Source organism: Lissotriton helveticus, chromosome 8, assembly GCF_964261635.1.
Source record: "Lissotriton helveticus chromosome 8, aLisHel1.1, whole genome shotgun sequence".
NCBI lineage: Eukaryota > Metazoa > Chordata > Amphibia > Caudata > Salamandridae > Lissotriton > Lissotriton helveticus.
In genome coordinates this window covers 599,289,939-599,307,255 of record NC_136069.1, presented here as the reverse complement: position 1 = coordinate 599,307,255, position 17,317 = coordinate 599,289,939, and the positions used below count along the sequence as shown (strand labels likewise).

Genomic DNA, 17,317 nt, shown 5'->3' with positions numbered 1-17,317 from the left:
TGCGTTGGTGGGGGCCCTCTTTTTGCACTTCTGGAACTGCGATCATCTCCTGCAACAGGCCTGTGCACACGGCTCCTTGGCAGTGGACCAAACCATGGTATGCCTGTATCAGTAGTTGGCTCCTAGTGGGGGCCTGTATGGTGTGCTGTTTGAACATTCTCAGTCCTGGGGGGGGAGGAGGGGGTTGGATGATTTCTTGGTGTATTGTATTGTGTTTTGTTGTGCTTTTGTTTGTTTGCTGCCGAAGGAGCATATAAGGCTGTGGCAATATGTGTTTGGTGCAGTGGGGCTCCCCTGGCTGAATGAGGAGGGGATGTTGAAGGGGTCCCTGGGTGTTCCTTACACCTTTTGGCCTGTTATCCATGGCTACGAAGTTAAGTTGCTTGCATGGAATGTGCAGGCCTCTCTTCTCCCTCTAAGCGCTCTAATGTACAGTCTTATTTGAAACTGAGGGGAATGCATATTGCATTCCTCCAGGAAACCGACCTTTTTGAGGTTGAAGACCCTGCCCTCTGGGGGTGCTGGCGGGGCCAGCGGCATGCTATTTCTTACTCTGGCTTATCACTGGACACTCATTTGGATCAGACGTGGGGTCTCTGGAGTCCCCTTCCGCTTGCACAGGGCAGTTACAGACCCTGGGGGATGCTATGTCCTGGTGTTTGGGAGCCTGGAAGGTGGAGTTATAGCCCTCTTGAACATACATTTACCGAATGTGGATCAGTCATTGTTCCTCGCCAGCCTAGAGCCCTGCTATCGCTCATGGTACCCTATTGGAGAGTATGGGGGCGATTTTAACTGTGTGGAGGATTTGAGTCTGGATAGATTGCATCCGTCCTTACGTGGCGTTATTGCAGAGACACGCTTGTGGGCTGGTCAGTGGAGCTTGGTAGACTGTTGGCCAGTGATAGCCGAAGCTTAGTGCATACTCGCAAGGAGCTCTATGGCAACGTAGTGGGGGTAGAGTATTTGGTGAAAAAATACTCTGACCATGCACCTGTGTTGGGCACGTTCTAATGGTCCTCACGTAGACCTATTGTACCTACATGGTGCTTTGATCCGGCATTACAGGATGACCAGATTTTCTGGGTTTTATTGAGGGAGCATATCTTGCAGTACTGGCGTGATATGGTTGGCTCAGCCTTGTCAGTGGGGCTGGAGTGGGAGGCCATGAAGGTGGTGACCCGGAGGTATTTATTTCCAGTAGAGTGGGGGTACTTTCGGGTCTCCAGCTAGAAGGTGGTGTTAGATGATCTTTCTTGTGAGCTGGAGGAGACTCTGGATAGAAGGGGGAAGAGCGGGGGAAGCTATATGAATTGGTTGAGCGCCTTCGTCACTTTGATTAGAAGGCATACATGGACAGGGCCCACGCAGAGCGCGATAAATCAGACAGGGTGCTTGCATGGCTTTTGCAGGATGTCGGGGATGGGGAAATTGTTCTTCAACTGCGCCATTCCTCGGGCAAGATGTAGTTAAGCAGGTGCAGATCAATGAGGTGTTCCTAAAGCACTATTGAGATCTGTACTCCTCAGGGGCAGTGAGCAGTGAAAGGGAAATGCTGAATTATATTGTAGATGCTTCTTTGGGGTCTCTTGAGCCGGTGGTGGCGGATCAACTAGGTGCAGATATTTTTTTTTAAAACTTTATTTTTGGAAGTTTTAGCGACAATACATCATCAAAGAGTGCAATTCACATATACACATTTTAGTCCACAATTCACAATTCATGTATAGAACCAGGGATCCGGACATATACTCTTTCGTTACAATAGTATCGTACCAATATCAGTTAGTCTGATACTGTACACAGCAGTAGTTTATATTGCATCACAGGTGATTTGTATTAATTATACATTTCTATAAAGGGAGATCTCCTATAAGTCAGCATACAGGAAAAAAGGCGCCCTATTTACTCAAGCCAGGTTACGAACAACAGCAGAGCAAGTTATTCAATGCATGCCCGTATATTAACACATCCCATCCTCTGAAACAAGAGTTCACACAACACTCAGTACACCACTACGGATCTACAATCCCTGTAACCTGTACTCGCCTGTGCGCATAAGGAATATCTCAGAGAGGACCCTCAAGGGACCTCATAGGAAGTCATCTCCTCCTCAGTATCGCCATTCTCTCGTAATAGGTAACATTGCAATGGGGCCCAGATATCCCTGGGCCGTGAGGTAGTTGGTAATAATTCCGAATAAGTATAACTAGGTGCAGATATTTTCGAGCAGGAGGTGCGGGGGAAAATTGAGGGAATGTGAGGGAATGTGAGGGATTTGATGCCTGTCTTGATGGTTTACTGATAGAATTTATGCAGTATTCGCTTCGGACCTCGCCCCTAGGCTTGTGGAGCTTTTTAATGATTCTCAGCAACGTGGTGAGCTTCCATCCTCGCTGAGGGAGTGCGCTATTGTATAGCCTCCAAAGAAGCATTAAGTCCCTCTTTTTCTGTATTCCTATCCCGCCTTTTCCACGCTCAATGCCGATTACAAGATCTTGGGTAAGATATTAGTGACTTGTTTGCTCCTACATTGTGCTCTCTAGTCCATCCTCTAGTCCATTAATGCGGTTTCCTGTCTGATGGCCGAGTTTAAAGAGATTTCCCTTGAAGACTCTAGAAGGGCTATTCATAATCTTAATCCGGGCTCACCGGCCGATCCTTGCGCTTCTTTCCTTTTGGCTCTGGGAGTGGACTTTATTAATCCTACTATGAAGGCCCTTTTAAAGAAGTCCCAGAATACAGCTACAGTTCTGCGTCTCTGGAAGCAGACGAAAATCCTACCACTTTAAAAATGACAAATGCAGACCCTGACATCCCAGGCAACTACAGGCCTATTTCCTTTTTGCCTGCGCCATCCAAATTGCTGGGAAAGTTTGTGTATGACCAACTCTCTAAGCATTTTGAGGTCATTAAATTATGACACCCTACTCAGTCTGGCTGCAGGCCAAGATTCAGCATGGAGACTGCCCTCTTGGAGTCCTTCAACTGATCAAAGGCACCATAGATGCTGGTGGTCGGGCAGTCCTGCTACTGCTAGATCTGCCTGCAGCATTCTATATGGTCCTGCATACCTGACTGCTCAACTGACTTCAGGAGATTGTCATCAGGGACAAGGCCCGGAAGTGGATGAAATCCTTCCGAGAGGATAGGAAGCTAGAGGTCTGGCTACCTCATTTCTCCTCGTGCAGCCCGAATGTCTCTGTCAGGGTCCCCCAGGCTTTAAGCCCCACCGTGTTTATTATTTATATGACTCCCCTCACTGAATTGGTAAAGTCATTTGGGGCCAAAATAATCACCTTTGCCGATGACACCCAGATTATTTTCACATTTGACAAAGGCGTGCCAGTTGAACAAGGTTGATATAAACCATGCCTCTCTGCCGTTTTCCGTTGGATGAGTTTCTTCCAACTGAAATGTAATACTGAGAAGACGGGTGTGCTCTGTGTAGGGCACATTTTGACCTCAAGTTGTAAGTGCACTGGCCTGAGGGGGCCCCCCACCCTATAGAGGCAGAGAGTTTCCTAATTTGCATGGGACCATGCCCCCATGCAATCTAGGAAACGCCCTCTGAAGGGGACCCACAAGCATCTGAGGCCCCTTCTGTAAGACCAAAGTGCCCCGGGGGTGCGCAAAGCGGAAGCAAACACCTGTTGTGCCCCCAGGGCACTTCCATAATACGGCCCCTGGAAGGGAACTGGCAGAATATTTGGTTATATAACAGGTATGGGCCTCATGCTTGATGTCAGTTTATGTAGAGATGTCGGCTGCAGCATGATTTGTTTCTAATGATATTTACATATCATGCACGTTCACATTAAAAATGCTGTGATAAGTTTTCAATAAAAGGTACCTAATGTATAAAACATTCCAAAGATAAATGGGCTGGGCCTTTTGGAAAGTGGGAATTTGCTCTGATCAGGTTTTGCGTGTGATAACCATCACATGCCATCGCCTCCAGCGGTGTGGGGGCGGGGGTTAATGTAATTTAGGTGTATCTTGATTGTTATGATGTGAAATCTGAATAAAACAGATAACAAAGATAGAACAGCCACATAAAAAACTTTAAGGGTGCAGTAAACAAACACTCCTGTGATGACAGAGAAGGGTTATGTTCTGCAGGGGACTCCTCTAATCTATTGCACTCAACTGCATTTATTACTGCAATGAGTAAATATTTAATTTCAAGCAATATTGTGTTTAGTAGCAGAAACTTCCATAACTGTAAACTAAATGTTCCACTGGCTACATATTTTTTGTTATCCCTGGCATTGTTGCCACAGCTGGAATTAATATACTGTTGACAATAATCCACAAATACACTACCACAGAAGTTACCACTCTGTGAACTGGTAATCTCTGCAAGTGTCAGTTCACCACTGGTTATATTTTCTCTACTACAAGACCCTGGGAAACGTATGCTGCGGCTTCACCAAACAATGCTCAGCGGGTTATCAGAAGGATCTTTTTCTACAATCCGAAAAGTAGCATCAGTCAGGGAAATGTGATCCTGATTCATGAGATACAGATTCACTCTGACATCTATACAAAGATTTTGTGTGCAGCATATGGCTATATCTGATGGGGTGTGTCGATCACATAGAAATAGGAAACAAATAACAATATTTTCAACCAGGGATCCATAAGCTTTGCAGTGTATGCAGTTTACTATTCTTTGAACAATCACCATTACTCAAGATCAGCAAAAACAATTGATGTTGACAGTCATTACAGACGCTGAATCTGCTGCTGAAGCAGAAGGGCGGGTGCAGTGCACCCCATTGTTCAAATACTCAACTAACCTCCTCCCCAAACTCTTGAAGTTCACACCCTTACATCAAGATGGACTTCCATGCAGTTCTTGGGGAAGCAAGGTATCATCAAGAGGATATAAAAAGTGGGGTAGGCCAATGAAGTAACCTGCACACACTCCAAAGCTTGGAGACTCATTATTACAGTTAAGTACAGATCTCACTCTTGGACTCCTTTACAGAATTAGTGTCTATGTGTCTAGTCAAGTCAAGTAAGGAGCACCAGGGATTCATTGCAAACATGCCTTTGCAGGAGCCTGCTCTGAAACGCCTGTTATCTGTCCTGCAAGCAACAACCACACAGTTCGAGTTTTAAAAATGCTAAGTCGTCACCTGCCTTATGCATTTCAACTCCCACCAAGAGGAACAATCATGAAAAATGCATGAGCTTCTAGTCTGGTCAGATTAGTTCATTTGCGACATCGTCACCTATGTCAAGGAACTACATTTTGCCTTTGTGGATTTTTAAAAAAGATTTCTACCCCAAAAACCCCAAATATTAACGTGCAATTCTAGTGAAATAAAACTGCAAAGTTCAGTTGATGCTCTAGTCAACCAAAAAAGGTGTCATGAGCCAACACAACACTAGACATGGTATTTATACAAATGAAAAGTGAAGGCCATCTTGGTCGGACATTTGTATTTTAACTTTAGTCCTCACTGACGACAGTAGCATACCAGAAAATAAACATTGTAAAATAAAAATTGCTAATATATTCAACAACCAACTTAGCTATCAATCCATTTCCCAAATTAAAGCTTCAACCTGACATTCGAAATTTCAAAGATGGAAAGGTGTATTGCAAATACTGCAAAAATACCAACTGAAGTTCAATTATACATACTGAACGGACGCATAAATGAATGCAGACTCTGTTGAATTCAACAGTGCCGAGGGCCAAAGACTAGTAGAATTTTATAATGAGTGTGATATAGACACTAAACCAGCTGCAACTTATACAGTACACGTTTAACATACTCCACCAACTATAATACAAGGTGATCCAGATTCTGCATGTAGGGACCACCCACTTCCTGAACTCAAGAATATCCATGTATACTGCAAACCACTATGTAATTGGTTTATTTCCTCATAAGAATGGACCCTAAGTATGGAAATATAAAGTGGACAGCTAGATTTATCACAAAAAACGTATTAAACCTGTCAAAACATTTCAGTCTAAGAGGTCTGTTTGAAGGGCATGTTTGCTCTTTTTACCCCTTTTACCGATAATTCAGAGTTGTAGGTCTTACTGTGCGAGCGATATAAATTAGCATTTGTTGGTCCGTGACGTTGTCTTATTGACCAGTTTTGCTAGTGAAGGGGACAACAACTGTGCCCCATCTCCCAGGGGTGCAAAATCAATGGGCCTCCCAACAGTCTCTCTACCTCTGTGCCCATGTCTCTAATACAGGGTGGGAACAAAGGCAAAGTGTTCCCTCATTTGCGGGGGGCACGCCAACACGCAAGTGAGAGATTGCCCTCTCCACATTTGCACCAGCACAAAATGTTCACAGGGGAAATCTATATTTTAGAGGGGGCCACAAAAGCATCCGTTGCCCCATACTATAACATCAAAGTGCCACCGAGGTGCAAGAGGAGGACAAAAATGCGTATTGTACCCTCGGGTCATTTTTAACAAAATGGTCTTGGTTTTAAATCTGGTTGATCTGAAACTAAATCTACAGAGGATCACTCAATTAATCATATTGGATCTCAGTTTCTACTTTCATTGAAGACCATGGTGCATGATTAGAGGTCAACTGTGCTTAATTGAGAAACTGTTGTGTCTCGCATGTTATCAGGTAGGAAATTAGGAGGTTTACCATTAAGGCCTCATATGTGAAGGAAAAACTCTGAAAAGTTTACTATTTTGATGGCAAGGCATGTTATCATGATCTTGTCGTCTTAGCACTCTGTCCATCAGCTGTCTTAAACAGGAGAAAGAAAAATAAGCTGCAGACTTTAATGTATTCGTCTTGGCCACAATTATATAATGCTTGTGTAAATAGTTACTGTCCCTATGTTTGATCATTCAATTTGACGACGTATTCAAATTCATGCTGAAACTGGGTATGGATAAAGTCAGTAAAGATATATGTATCTACCGGATAGTGGACTTGTGAGGACTGTAAGAAAGTCAATGATTAGACCAATCTCATAACCAATTCCACAGCTCCCCATCATCTGGAGGCTAATTGTCCCTTTAACACTCATTTTTTCATTCTCATGTCGGTGTCTCCCCTTAGCAAATGGTAAATTGTATTCTTTTCAACCTTACATGAGCTGAACCCGTTTCTTCCTTGCAAAGTCTATCGATTCTACAATCATTCATCAGAGATGGTGAAAAGGCATCTTTGTCACTCTTGCTACGTTGTGTCCTAGATTTTGGAATTCTTTCAGGGAGCAATATAACTGATTAATGGTGAACTCAGTAGTGACCGTGAGGCAGGCAGACAGACCTCTGGCAAGAACTGTTGTGAAGCTTGGGAGATTTTGCAACAGAGAGAGGCTTTAATGACAACTTCAGGGGGGAACAATGAATTGTCGTTGCATAGTGGCACCAGCAGAGAAAACTTGCCATTGACAGAGTACACAATGACATTGAAAACTGTGCCACCATTTTGCCTGCCTTACCCACTGTATTGTGGCTTGGGGTTTTATGCCCTGGGTTTAGTTTAAACATTTATCGATTTGTGAGAGGAGCTGGAAGGCTCCTTAACTCTAGACCCAGAGATGTAGTTTGACCACTTACTATTTGTGGGTGAAATTTCTAAATCTGATTATTGTTTTATTCATTTCAACTAAAAGGAGTATTTTGCCAAATGGAGGACCAAATTATTAACAATGGATCAAATGGCATGCAAAATTACATCAGGATCACAAACTTCCAAGTGAGACAGAAGAAGCGATATCCCTTTCAGTTTCAGACGGGCTTGTTTGTATTTGAGAGGACATAGAAGGGAAGGCTGTTCCATTGTTTGTGGGCAAGTAAATTTATTTTTGGAAGCACGGTTAGGCACAGGAGAGAACTGAAAACTGGACTGGGCTGAGAGGCAGAACACGGTTTACTAGATGGAGTATAGGCAAAGACAACAGAACAAGAGCATGGTCAAGAACATGAGCACCCTTTAAACTGATAAAACAAATCATAAAAGTTGAGTGTAAGGGGGGAAGAGAGAGAGAGAGAGAGAGAGAGAGAGAGAGAGAGAGAGAGAGAGAGAGAGAGAGAGAGAGAGAGAGAGAGAGAGAGAGAGAGAGAGAGAGAGAGAGAGAGAGAGAGAGAGAGAGAGAATAGTTTTCACCGCATTATCTCTCTTTTGAGTCATTACTAAGAAGAAGGTGGTGCATATTTCATAATTTGCAACATCTAGATTATGAAGATACAGTCTACATTTTGTTGTTGATCAATAAGGTACTTCTGGCATAGCATTTACGCTCTGAAAAAAGATCTTTAATCTACATTGGATGCCGAACAATGACTGAATCTCAAAATATAGACTCTTCTGAGTGAACAGGCACTGCTTGCCATGTCACGCATCACAGCTGGATATAACGGCAGGAACTTTTCTCCAAACTTTAAAATGCATTTCTCAGAGTGTCGGAAACAACAAGCTTCAGCTTATAATGACATTTGTTGTTTTCTTTTACAAATGTACTGGACAAGGTTGAGTTCAGTAAGAGCTTACACCGGAGTCTTGCAGGATGAGGGGACTATTAGCAGTGGAGCTGATGCAGCCCCACTTTGACATACATCCTCACCTTACATAGGTGATTCACATACAGACCAAATGATGTGAGTTAGCTGCATACTAAAGACCATAATCTATGCTACTGTGCAGGGTGACTATGGGAAATATTTTTTTTCAAAGTATGTAAAACTATGAATATTCCAATGCTTAAGATTTCAATGACACTTCAAGACAAAGAATGTTGTTACGCAAATGTAATTTCCGCAATAACAATGACTGTTCAACATACATTTTGTGATATCATTTGCAAACATTAACTTAACAGACTATGATTGAACATAGTACTGACCATGTAACTATGCATACCTTTTGACTTTATCGTAGTTTTCTTGCTTGTAATCACCCCTTTTAATTAACTGCTTTGTGTCTGCCAATTCCAATGTTAATCGCTGACATCTAATTTCCAGGTCTGAACGACTTTTTCTTTCATCTTCATAACCCTAAAGCAAAAATGACTGCGTTAACAATGGTTTCAAAGAAAAAAGAATACTTTAGATAACGAACACTGTAGCTGCTGGGTTTCACAGCTTTAAACTGAATAACAGTGATCTAAACTAGTGATAATAAACCTGTGATCCAAGGACCTCTGGAGGTCGGACTAGTCTACTCAGAGCTCCATGACTGTGTAGAAAATTAAATAATATTAACAGATTTAAAAGGTGTATAGAAATAACCAAAATAGAAAACGTATTTTTTTTTAAACATTCTGTAAATGTGAAGAAATTTGAAACTGGAGGATACAAATTAAGTTGGTATCCTCCGATTGATTTGTGGGCATCAAACAGAATATAGTATGGGCAAGTGGTTACCTTAATAGAATTTAGAAAAACTCCAACCTTTCCATTAAAATAATTATGATACTGGTTTGTGAATTAAAAAAAAATTAATCACCTGTGTATTGTATTCTGGTTCAAATCATCGCAAGTCCCCAACTCCCAATGATGGCCAAATGGAGGTCGCCAGAATCCAATAATTATTCACCTGGGGTCCCCAGATTATAGTATTGACTAACTGGGGTTCCACGGACATCAAAATGTTAAGAACCAGTTATCTAAAACATTACATTCCATGTTACTCTTGTTACCACCTCCTTTTTAATGTGGCTCCCTCAGGTCAGCTACATTTTTGGAGAAATAGCAATATACAATGGAGCAGTCTATTTGTACTGCTTTGCTGTAAAGTTCAAGGTAATATTAAGGAAGAAAGTCTGTTATTGTGGTTTGGAGAAGGGTTCCCTGTGGACTACCCAGACGAGCTTCAGAATTGCCCCTTGCACTGCAAAGGCAGCCTTGTCCAGCAGTCAGTCTTTCATTAGAAGAGAATCAAATTAAAGTGAAACCACAAGACTTCTTGAGTCATTTCTCTGTCTTTTTCAGAAGAGTAGAGATAGGACTGGCGGTTTGTAGAAAGATAACCCTTTTTTCTGCAGTGGGCCTAACACATGACAGCTTTCTCACAGCGGTGCATTAGTCAGTGCTGACAGCAGTATCAATTGTGCTTCGGATGGGAGAAAATTGAACCATTTCTGTGCGGACAACAGGGTCAAACAATCAGCACTCAATACAAACAATAAAGTGAGCCTACTTAAGAAACTGTTCCAGACCAGAAATGTGGAAAGGTGGGGACACACACAAAGACCATGTGTGTGTCTCAGCAACTGGGCAAGACAGTAGAACGACAGCTCTGAGCAGATGAGCTAATCTGACATGGATGAGAAAAAAACAATTTCAAGAGGGATCATAGACGCTTCTTTTGGTCACTGGGACATAGACCTGGTACTGGTCTGCACAATACAATAGACGATAAAAACAATGAAAAAACAACTGCTTATACCCATTTTATACTAGTGTAAAGCATTTGCTTGGTTTTCTTTTTAAACTTCAAGGTGCACATGCTGTTCCCCGGCACAGCGCTTTACTGATACTGAGCTTTCCGGGTTTCCCACTATTTCAGAAAACATGAGTTGTTAACAAAGGAAACACAAACTATAACAAGAGTTTGGTTTTGCAAGAATTCAATCCGTTTAGGGGCCTTACAAACCTCCATCAGACTCTTGAGTTGACGTTTACAATCACTTAATTCTTCTGTCTGGTTGTTGTTTTTCAACTTAAGGTCATGAAGTTGAGTTCGTAACGGGTGCACCGCTTCAAAGAATCGAATCTACAATAAGGAATATAGAATATGGTTACATTAAAGAAGAAACGTTGAATACATTCAATAACTATTCAGAACGATCTTCGATTTCAGCTAAAACGTTTTCCGAAGGTCTGCAATTTAAGTCGGATTTAAGGAGTATTTAGAGGCTAAGATTTTTGAAGCTAAAGAACACACTCTCCTCAGGTACAATTAATAAATGAATGGCCATTTAAAAACATATTTAATAGAAATAGTGCTCTTCTCATAGAGTCAATACTTTCCTGTTATGCAGTGTACTTGCACTTTAAGGCCTGCTGTGAATGTTTGCACGAGGGTCTTCATCTGAGCTTCGGCAGCAGACCCCATGGTGAAGTGACGTTCAAAGGTTAAAGGCGACGCCTCTTCATTGATGCCCTTAATGTAAGACTCCTCCTCACTAGGACTGTTCCTAGAGACCTACGCGCCTACAATGCAGTGACATTTCCTCTGGCCTTCCAGAGCTACACAAACCACCGCCCATTTGGACTGGTTAGGGCACACGGTCTACATGTAAGTTGTTTTAAGGTGCTCCTAGGCTCCAGTGCTCCGTTTTCTCAATGGCTACTTGACCTGTAAATGTGATCGCAGCCTACATTATTACCAATGGTACTCCAAGTCCATTTAATTGAACTTACTGTTCGTGCATTGTGCCATCAGACCTTGCACTCTGGTTGTAAATATCCACTATATGCGTAACCTGAATTTTCGGTCTGTTTGCATTGACAGACAAGTACCTCAGCCCTACATGCCACACATCACCATTGCTCTCAGAATGTATCCTAAAATACTAATACCTGCAGAAAAATCAAGATTTAAGCAAAGTAACATTTAAACAAAATAAGGTACCTTCAATCTTTTCTAATGAGACTGGCTTTTTTTTACAGCAAACCTGTTCTCTAATAGAACGCTCAAGCCAACTGCTCCCCACCAACACCACCAGCCAACACGCCCACCTATCTTTTCTTCCCCAGCCCCTTTATGTATCATGCAACTCTAAAATCCTTTTATCATAAAAAAGCTAACCATCTCTGCTCTCCTCATTCCATAACAATGCTGATCGGGCCAGCTCCCTTTTGAACAGTAGTAATATTAAGATTCAGGTTTTTGAAAATAACCTGAAAATATTTGACTTACATTGGCCAATTCCTTACTTTTTCAGTGATCTTTTCATGCACCCTTCCTCTTCTAACATAATCATTTTCTCCAGCTTTCTTAATCTCAATCACTTCATCAACTTGCACTCTACACTTTACCACCACTTCTTTAGGATAAGACTGATGCAGCTTCTACCGTCACTAGAAACATTATCCCCAACGATCTAACCACTACTTCTATTACCTCCTTATCCTCCTCCTGTCAGTCACATAAAGTCATCTTTGAGCTGCAAAACCCATCGTACTACCATGCTACCTCCAAGTCACCACTACAGTTTGTCAACTTAGCTCAACCAGCTCCTCTCAAACATGCTCCTACTGCACACTTCCACATCACAATGGGATAACATGCCCCTCCCACCCCCATGGGATCGGAGACAGTGCTCTGCATCTTCTACAGAAATCCCTGCAACGAGGTGCCCAGATAGGAAGCAACAGTCCACTGACCTGGTTTAGCCATCTAAGCCTCAGGCACAGACAACAATAATCTACATTCATCTATGACCAGGCACCAAACATCATGGGCCCATCATTGGACAGTTGCTGGCATTGTGCTCTGTACCTAGAAGGTAGCAAGATCCATCTCCTTACAGAGGTCTGATCTCTCCTTTAGTCTTCATGTCAAGACACAGGATTGACTCCAATAACACCCAGTCAAGGGCTCTACCCTTTGCCTTCACAGTATACACTTATTCTCAGCAATCTCATTTCGATTGGTCTCAGCTCACAGACAATCAAGCCTTTAATTCAGCGAGGAGATTTGAACACAACATCAAACGGATCTCGCTGGACTCCATTCAAACTCTTAGCTTCTGAGTTGAGGACTATTCACTTTGATATCTTCTGTATAACTGGAGGTCAGCTGTCAAATATAATTGAGACGGTTAGCCGTGTAACTTGGATATTTTGACCCTTACACAAACCTGTAGAACTCAAAGCAATATAGATTTCCTCCTTCCACAACTACTACGTTATCTGCTTGGACTATTAAGAAAGAAATGGCAGTTGGGTGGCAGTGACCCACAAAGACGCCCTGCAATGCAAGCACACTATTGCTGAATCTTAGTTCAATTTCCTTGTAGTGTAGTTCCTATATTCCCAATAGGCTCTGCGCATTGGAATAACAAACGATAGTTTAGACGTAGGACTGAGGTCGGCTAGGTCTCTATTGAATATGTTAGACTTAATTATGAATGCCAGCTAGCTCAGAGGTCACTAGAAACTTTCTCGAGTGAACAGGAAGGAGTTAACTCTCCTGAATAGACAAGAAGGGATTCGTTTCTGACAACCGCATAAACATGACAACTTTGCTCCCTGCAGAATAAGGAGTATATCTACAGAGTCGCGGAAACAATAGACAACTATTTCACTCAGTCAATCGTGCATACTTAGTTTCACCAGGAGTGCAGAGAAATAGAGAGACGGGCATTTTCAATAAAAGTGGTTATTTATTGAGCAGCCTTCTTTCTCATGCAAGAGAAGTGAATTGCCACAATTGCAATACTTGTCATAAAGTAAAGTGCGTACAGTAAAAGGAGTATTATGAAATAATACTGTAAAAGCATTTATATGGTTTCTGAGCCATAAGATACTTAAAACGGATAAAATACATACAATGATAAAAGTTGACTAAACATACTCAACTGGTGTTTCTAAATACGCCTACCCCGGTGTACCTAACCTAAGCCTAGTACGTGGGAAGGAGTAGGTGAGCTGTAGTTTAAGTTAAGATAGTTTTTGCCAAGAATCTGAATCAAGAATTCCCTAAGGATCTAATCAGCTCCGTACCTTGGGTATAGAATGAAGGAGGTCTTGTATCTCTTTCTCAGGACTCGATCTCCCAGCAACCCGCAAGGGTGACTGGAAACACTAGCGCTGGATTTCTCGGCAGGAGAAAATACAGCGTCTCTCTCAGTGCGTCAATGGGAGGGTCGGCTTCCTTCGGCTCTCGTTACAGCTGGGCTTCGGGTAAGTAGATAGCCGATCTGCTCCAAACCACCGTGTGTTTGTTAGGGCAGATGCTGGTATATTTATACCTGGAAGGGGTAGAGTTTGACGTAAGGTTGGACATAAGACGTCACTAACAACTCGCAGTTCTTTTTAGGACTCCAGGAGTTCTTGGAAAATCAAAACAGAAGCAGGGGGAATTCCCAGGCTGCTGGAGGCTTGGTTTGTTTAAAGAACGCGTTGTACTTTCTAGGAGTCTATGGGAGTAGCCTTGCCGTATTTGGACTGCATTGGCTATGACTAAATATGGATATGATTCTTATGCCTTTATAAGGATATTATTTGTTATAACCACATAAGGGCATAAATCGGGAATATTTAAATAGGGTCCTAGATACGTTCACAACATCCTGTTTGTGTTGGTACAGCTAAAATCTGACCCTGTTATGCCATTAGAGTTAATGCCACCTACCAACCCCTTGGTGACAACTCCACATTAGTCAAGCAGTGAATTGAGCATATTACCTCCAAGTTCATTCTATCCACCAAAAACCATATTTTTCCAAGATATCAACATTTTATTTTGGTGACCACAGAGTCACTGCTTTATCCTTTTCCAGCAAAATGATGACCTGGTTAAACACTGCACCAAATCCACTTATGATAAGGGCTTCCTTCTGGAGCTTATCATCTCTATAAGTGCAGTGTCTGAGCTAGGATTCTATACCACTGGATGGATCACAGCACTTGCTGATTTCCTTCCTATTCTACCTCTCACAATCACGGCAAACATACGAAACAATGGCCTTACCTTAGCCCTAGATAGGCTTGACACTCTGCAGACAGTTCAGCAACAAGGGGTCTACACAGTACCAAGTTCAAAAGCATACCAGAGAGATGCAAGGCAGTTTGTATATGAAAAGGTGGGCAGTAGGAAGCAGACCAATAGCTAACTATTACTCATACATCTTTTCACTCTAAAGGTGCCAGGTCTTCTGTGAGAGGCACCCATCATCCCTCTTTCGTGTACTGTTCATACATTATGACAAATGTTACAGGGCATATTCAGGTAATCCTAAACTGCGTCACCTAACTTCCCTGTTGCAATTTAGGAAGCAGCTGAAGACTTGGCTGTTTACCGAAGCCGTGGAATGAGCTGCTGTTAGAGCTAGTTGCGCTTTTAGCGACCGGTCTGCTCTGTTGTCCTTCCTTAAGCGCTAAGACGGATGTATGACAGTACAACGCGATCATTTTGATCGCAGTACTTTACATCGCAGTTTTTACAACGTGAGTCGTTACAACGACCTGCGTTGGAGGGCGCTGGATTGAGGATTAATATGATTTTCTATTCCAACTCCAGCCCACGTTACAGTAGGGAAGGTGTTGGAATAGAAAATCACACTATTCCTTAACAAGAGCGCCATCCAGCGCAAGTCGTAGTAATGACTTGCGTTGTAATGGCTGCGTGGTAAAGGTCGTGCGGTGTAAACACCGCGTTGTAAACGATGTTTCCCGCTAAGACACCTTAGGGTAATTGTGTGCCTTATAAAACTATTTAATTTAATTCAATCATTCATAAACTAAGCATAAGGCTACATGCCAATGTTTGCAAACATTTCCATTAATATAATATAATAAAATATACATGAAATATTGGATTCCACTGAGTAGCCTCAGGAATTTACTTTACACAGCCAGGCTTGAAGGCAGCTACCAGGAGGGCAACTGGGCTTCACAAATGCTACAAATCAGCGGCTGCAGCAAGGGCTCTGTCGAAGAGTGATAGCCCTATTAGGACAAAGGACAGGAGAGCAATGGGCGTCTCCCTTTACATGAATCACTTAGAGGATGACTGAGGCACCAACAGCTCGAGGGATGTCCTTTGGCAATATGGGCTACTTGAACTGTTGCTAAAAAGAAAAAAACAATCGCGAACTTCTGGAGACAAAGGTTAAAAAACTGTAGGAAAGCCAGCTGTACGGGTTGGTCAGGATCTTTCTTCCTCACAACACATCTCTACCTAACCTCGGATAAAATTCACAGTGGATGGCTTAAGATAACTAGAGCTTCTGTTCATCTCTACGCCAAATTACATTTTGAAAGCAAGTTCATCATCAGAGGAGTGGTAAGGCTTGGAGCCACAAGGAGACGGCTGCATATTCACCGAGCTCTAGCGTCCGAAGCCTGCGGCTTCAATTATCCTGCTCCCCTGGGAGCCAGGTGAGACAGACACTATGGCAGAGAACCTGGGGGACTATTAGTAGTCTGTGGTAGCCAAGCTCTGACTAACCAACCGCGTGGTGGAGAAGCGGCACAGCAAGATGGCAAAGTCCACGCTGTGACTCCAGACAATGGATCTTAGATATGCGTTATTTTTCCTGGCAAAACTCTGAATAATCGACCAAGGAGTCTCATACTTCTTCACAGTGGCAGCAGAGGTATGTGAATAGCTGGAGAGCCACGACTACCCTCTACCTGACAACAGAGAGGTGAACCTGCAATCCAAATGGCAGGAACGTTTGGAGATGCCACAGGGCATGGAGTTGAAAATAGGCAACGCCCACACAAACCCAGGAAGCATCGCGAAAGTGGTAGCAGACATATGGTGAATAAGTAGCCTGGACACCTCCAACAGATAGGAACGTCTACTGGAAGAGAATGGAAGGGGGTCGGATGATGAAGACTTGGAGCAGACGGAAGATGGGGAGAATTCAGGACTAAAGGTGGTCACCCCAATGATGTCGGAAGAGATAATATAGCCGTTCCGAAAATGGATGACTAAGGAAACAATCGGGGAGTCCCACATGGCTAACACTGCGGGTGAACGACAGCACACATTACCTATGGGTGATTGCCCCTACAAAACTCAGCATACCACATCCAGGCGCACTGCATATGCACCAACAGTTTGACTTGCGGGACAATGGACATACCATGCATTGGGGAGGCACCAAGATCAAAGACCGTCGCATGGTAAGGTATGGTAGGGAGGGTTTGGGAGCAGTTAACAGGTATGGGGCAATGCAGGAACACACCGATCAGAAGAAAACAATGTACCACCGAGAGGGTCACAAGACATGGGTAGGAGACCAACACCAAACTTAACATGGCAGACACACTGAAACTTCTAACCTGAAAGGTTAGCAGGCTTGGGAACCCCATTAAAAGAGGCCAAGTTGCGCAAGTACTGATAAGTTAGGACTCAGACGTGGTATTCCTCCAGGAGATGCACACAGGGGCACCAATACAATTACCTGGGGCACAGGCCAGTCACTCAGGCTATACTACTGGGTGGAGATAAGAAGTCACTGGCCTTCCAGGTGACACAGACCTAGATGGATGTCTTGGGGAGATATACTGTCGCGCTAAGAGAATGGGAAGGGGAGACACTGGCTCTGGTCAATGAGTATGTCTTGCAACCTTAGCACAAACAGGTGGTCTTCAAGATATAAGCCCAACATAAAATAAAACGAACAG

The 17,317-nt window shown here is 43.0% G+C and overlaps 1 protein-coding gene across 1 annotated transcript in view; it reads right to left on the bottom strand.

The window, feature by feature from the left end:
• The window catches only part of PIBF1 (progesterone immunomodulatory binding factor 1), an 853,407-nt gene that overhangs the window by 730,737 nt on the left and 105,353 nt on the right, over positions 1–17,317 (bottom strand). The window contains exons 5-6 of the mRNA XM_078656041.1: positions 10,605–10,724; positions 8,871–9,004 (exon numbers count right to left, since the gene is read on the bottom strand). Coding sequence (XP_078512167.1) covers positions 8,871–9,004; positions 10,605–10,724 — 254 coding nt within the window. The remainder of the gene's footprint in view (positions 1–8,870; positions 9,005–10,604; positions 10,725–17,317) is intronic.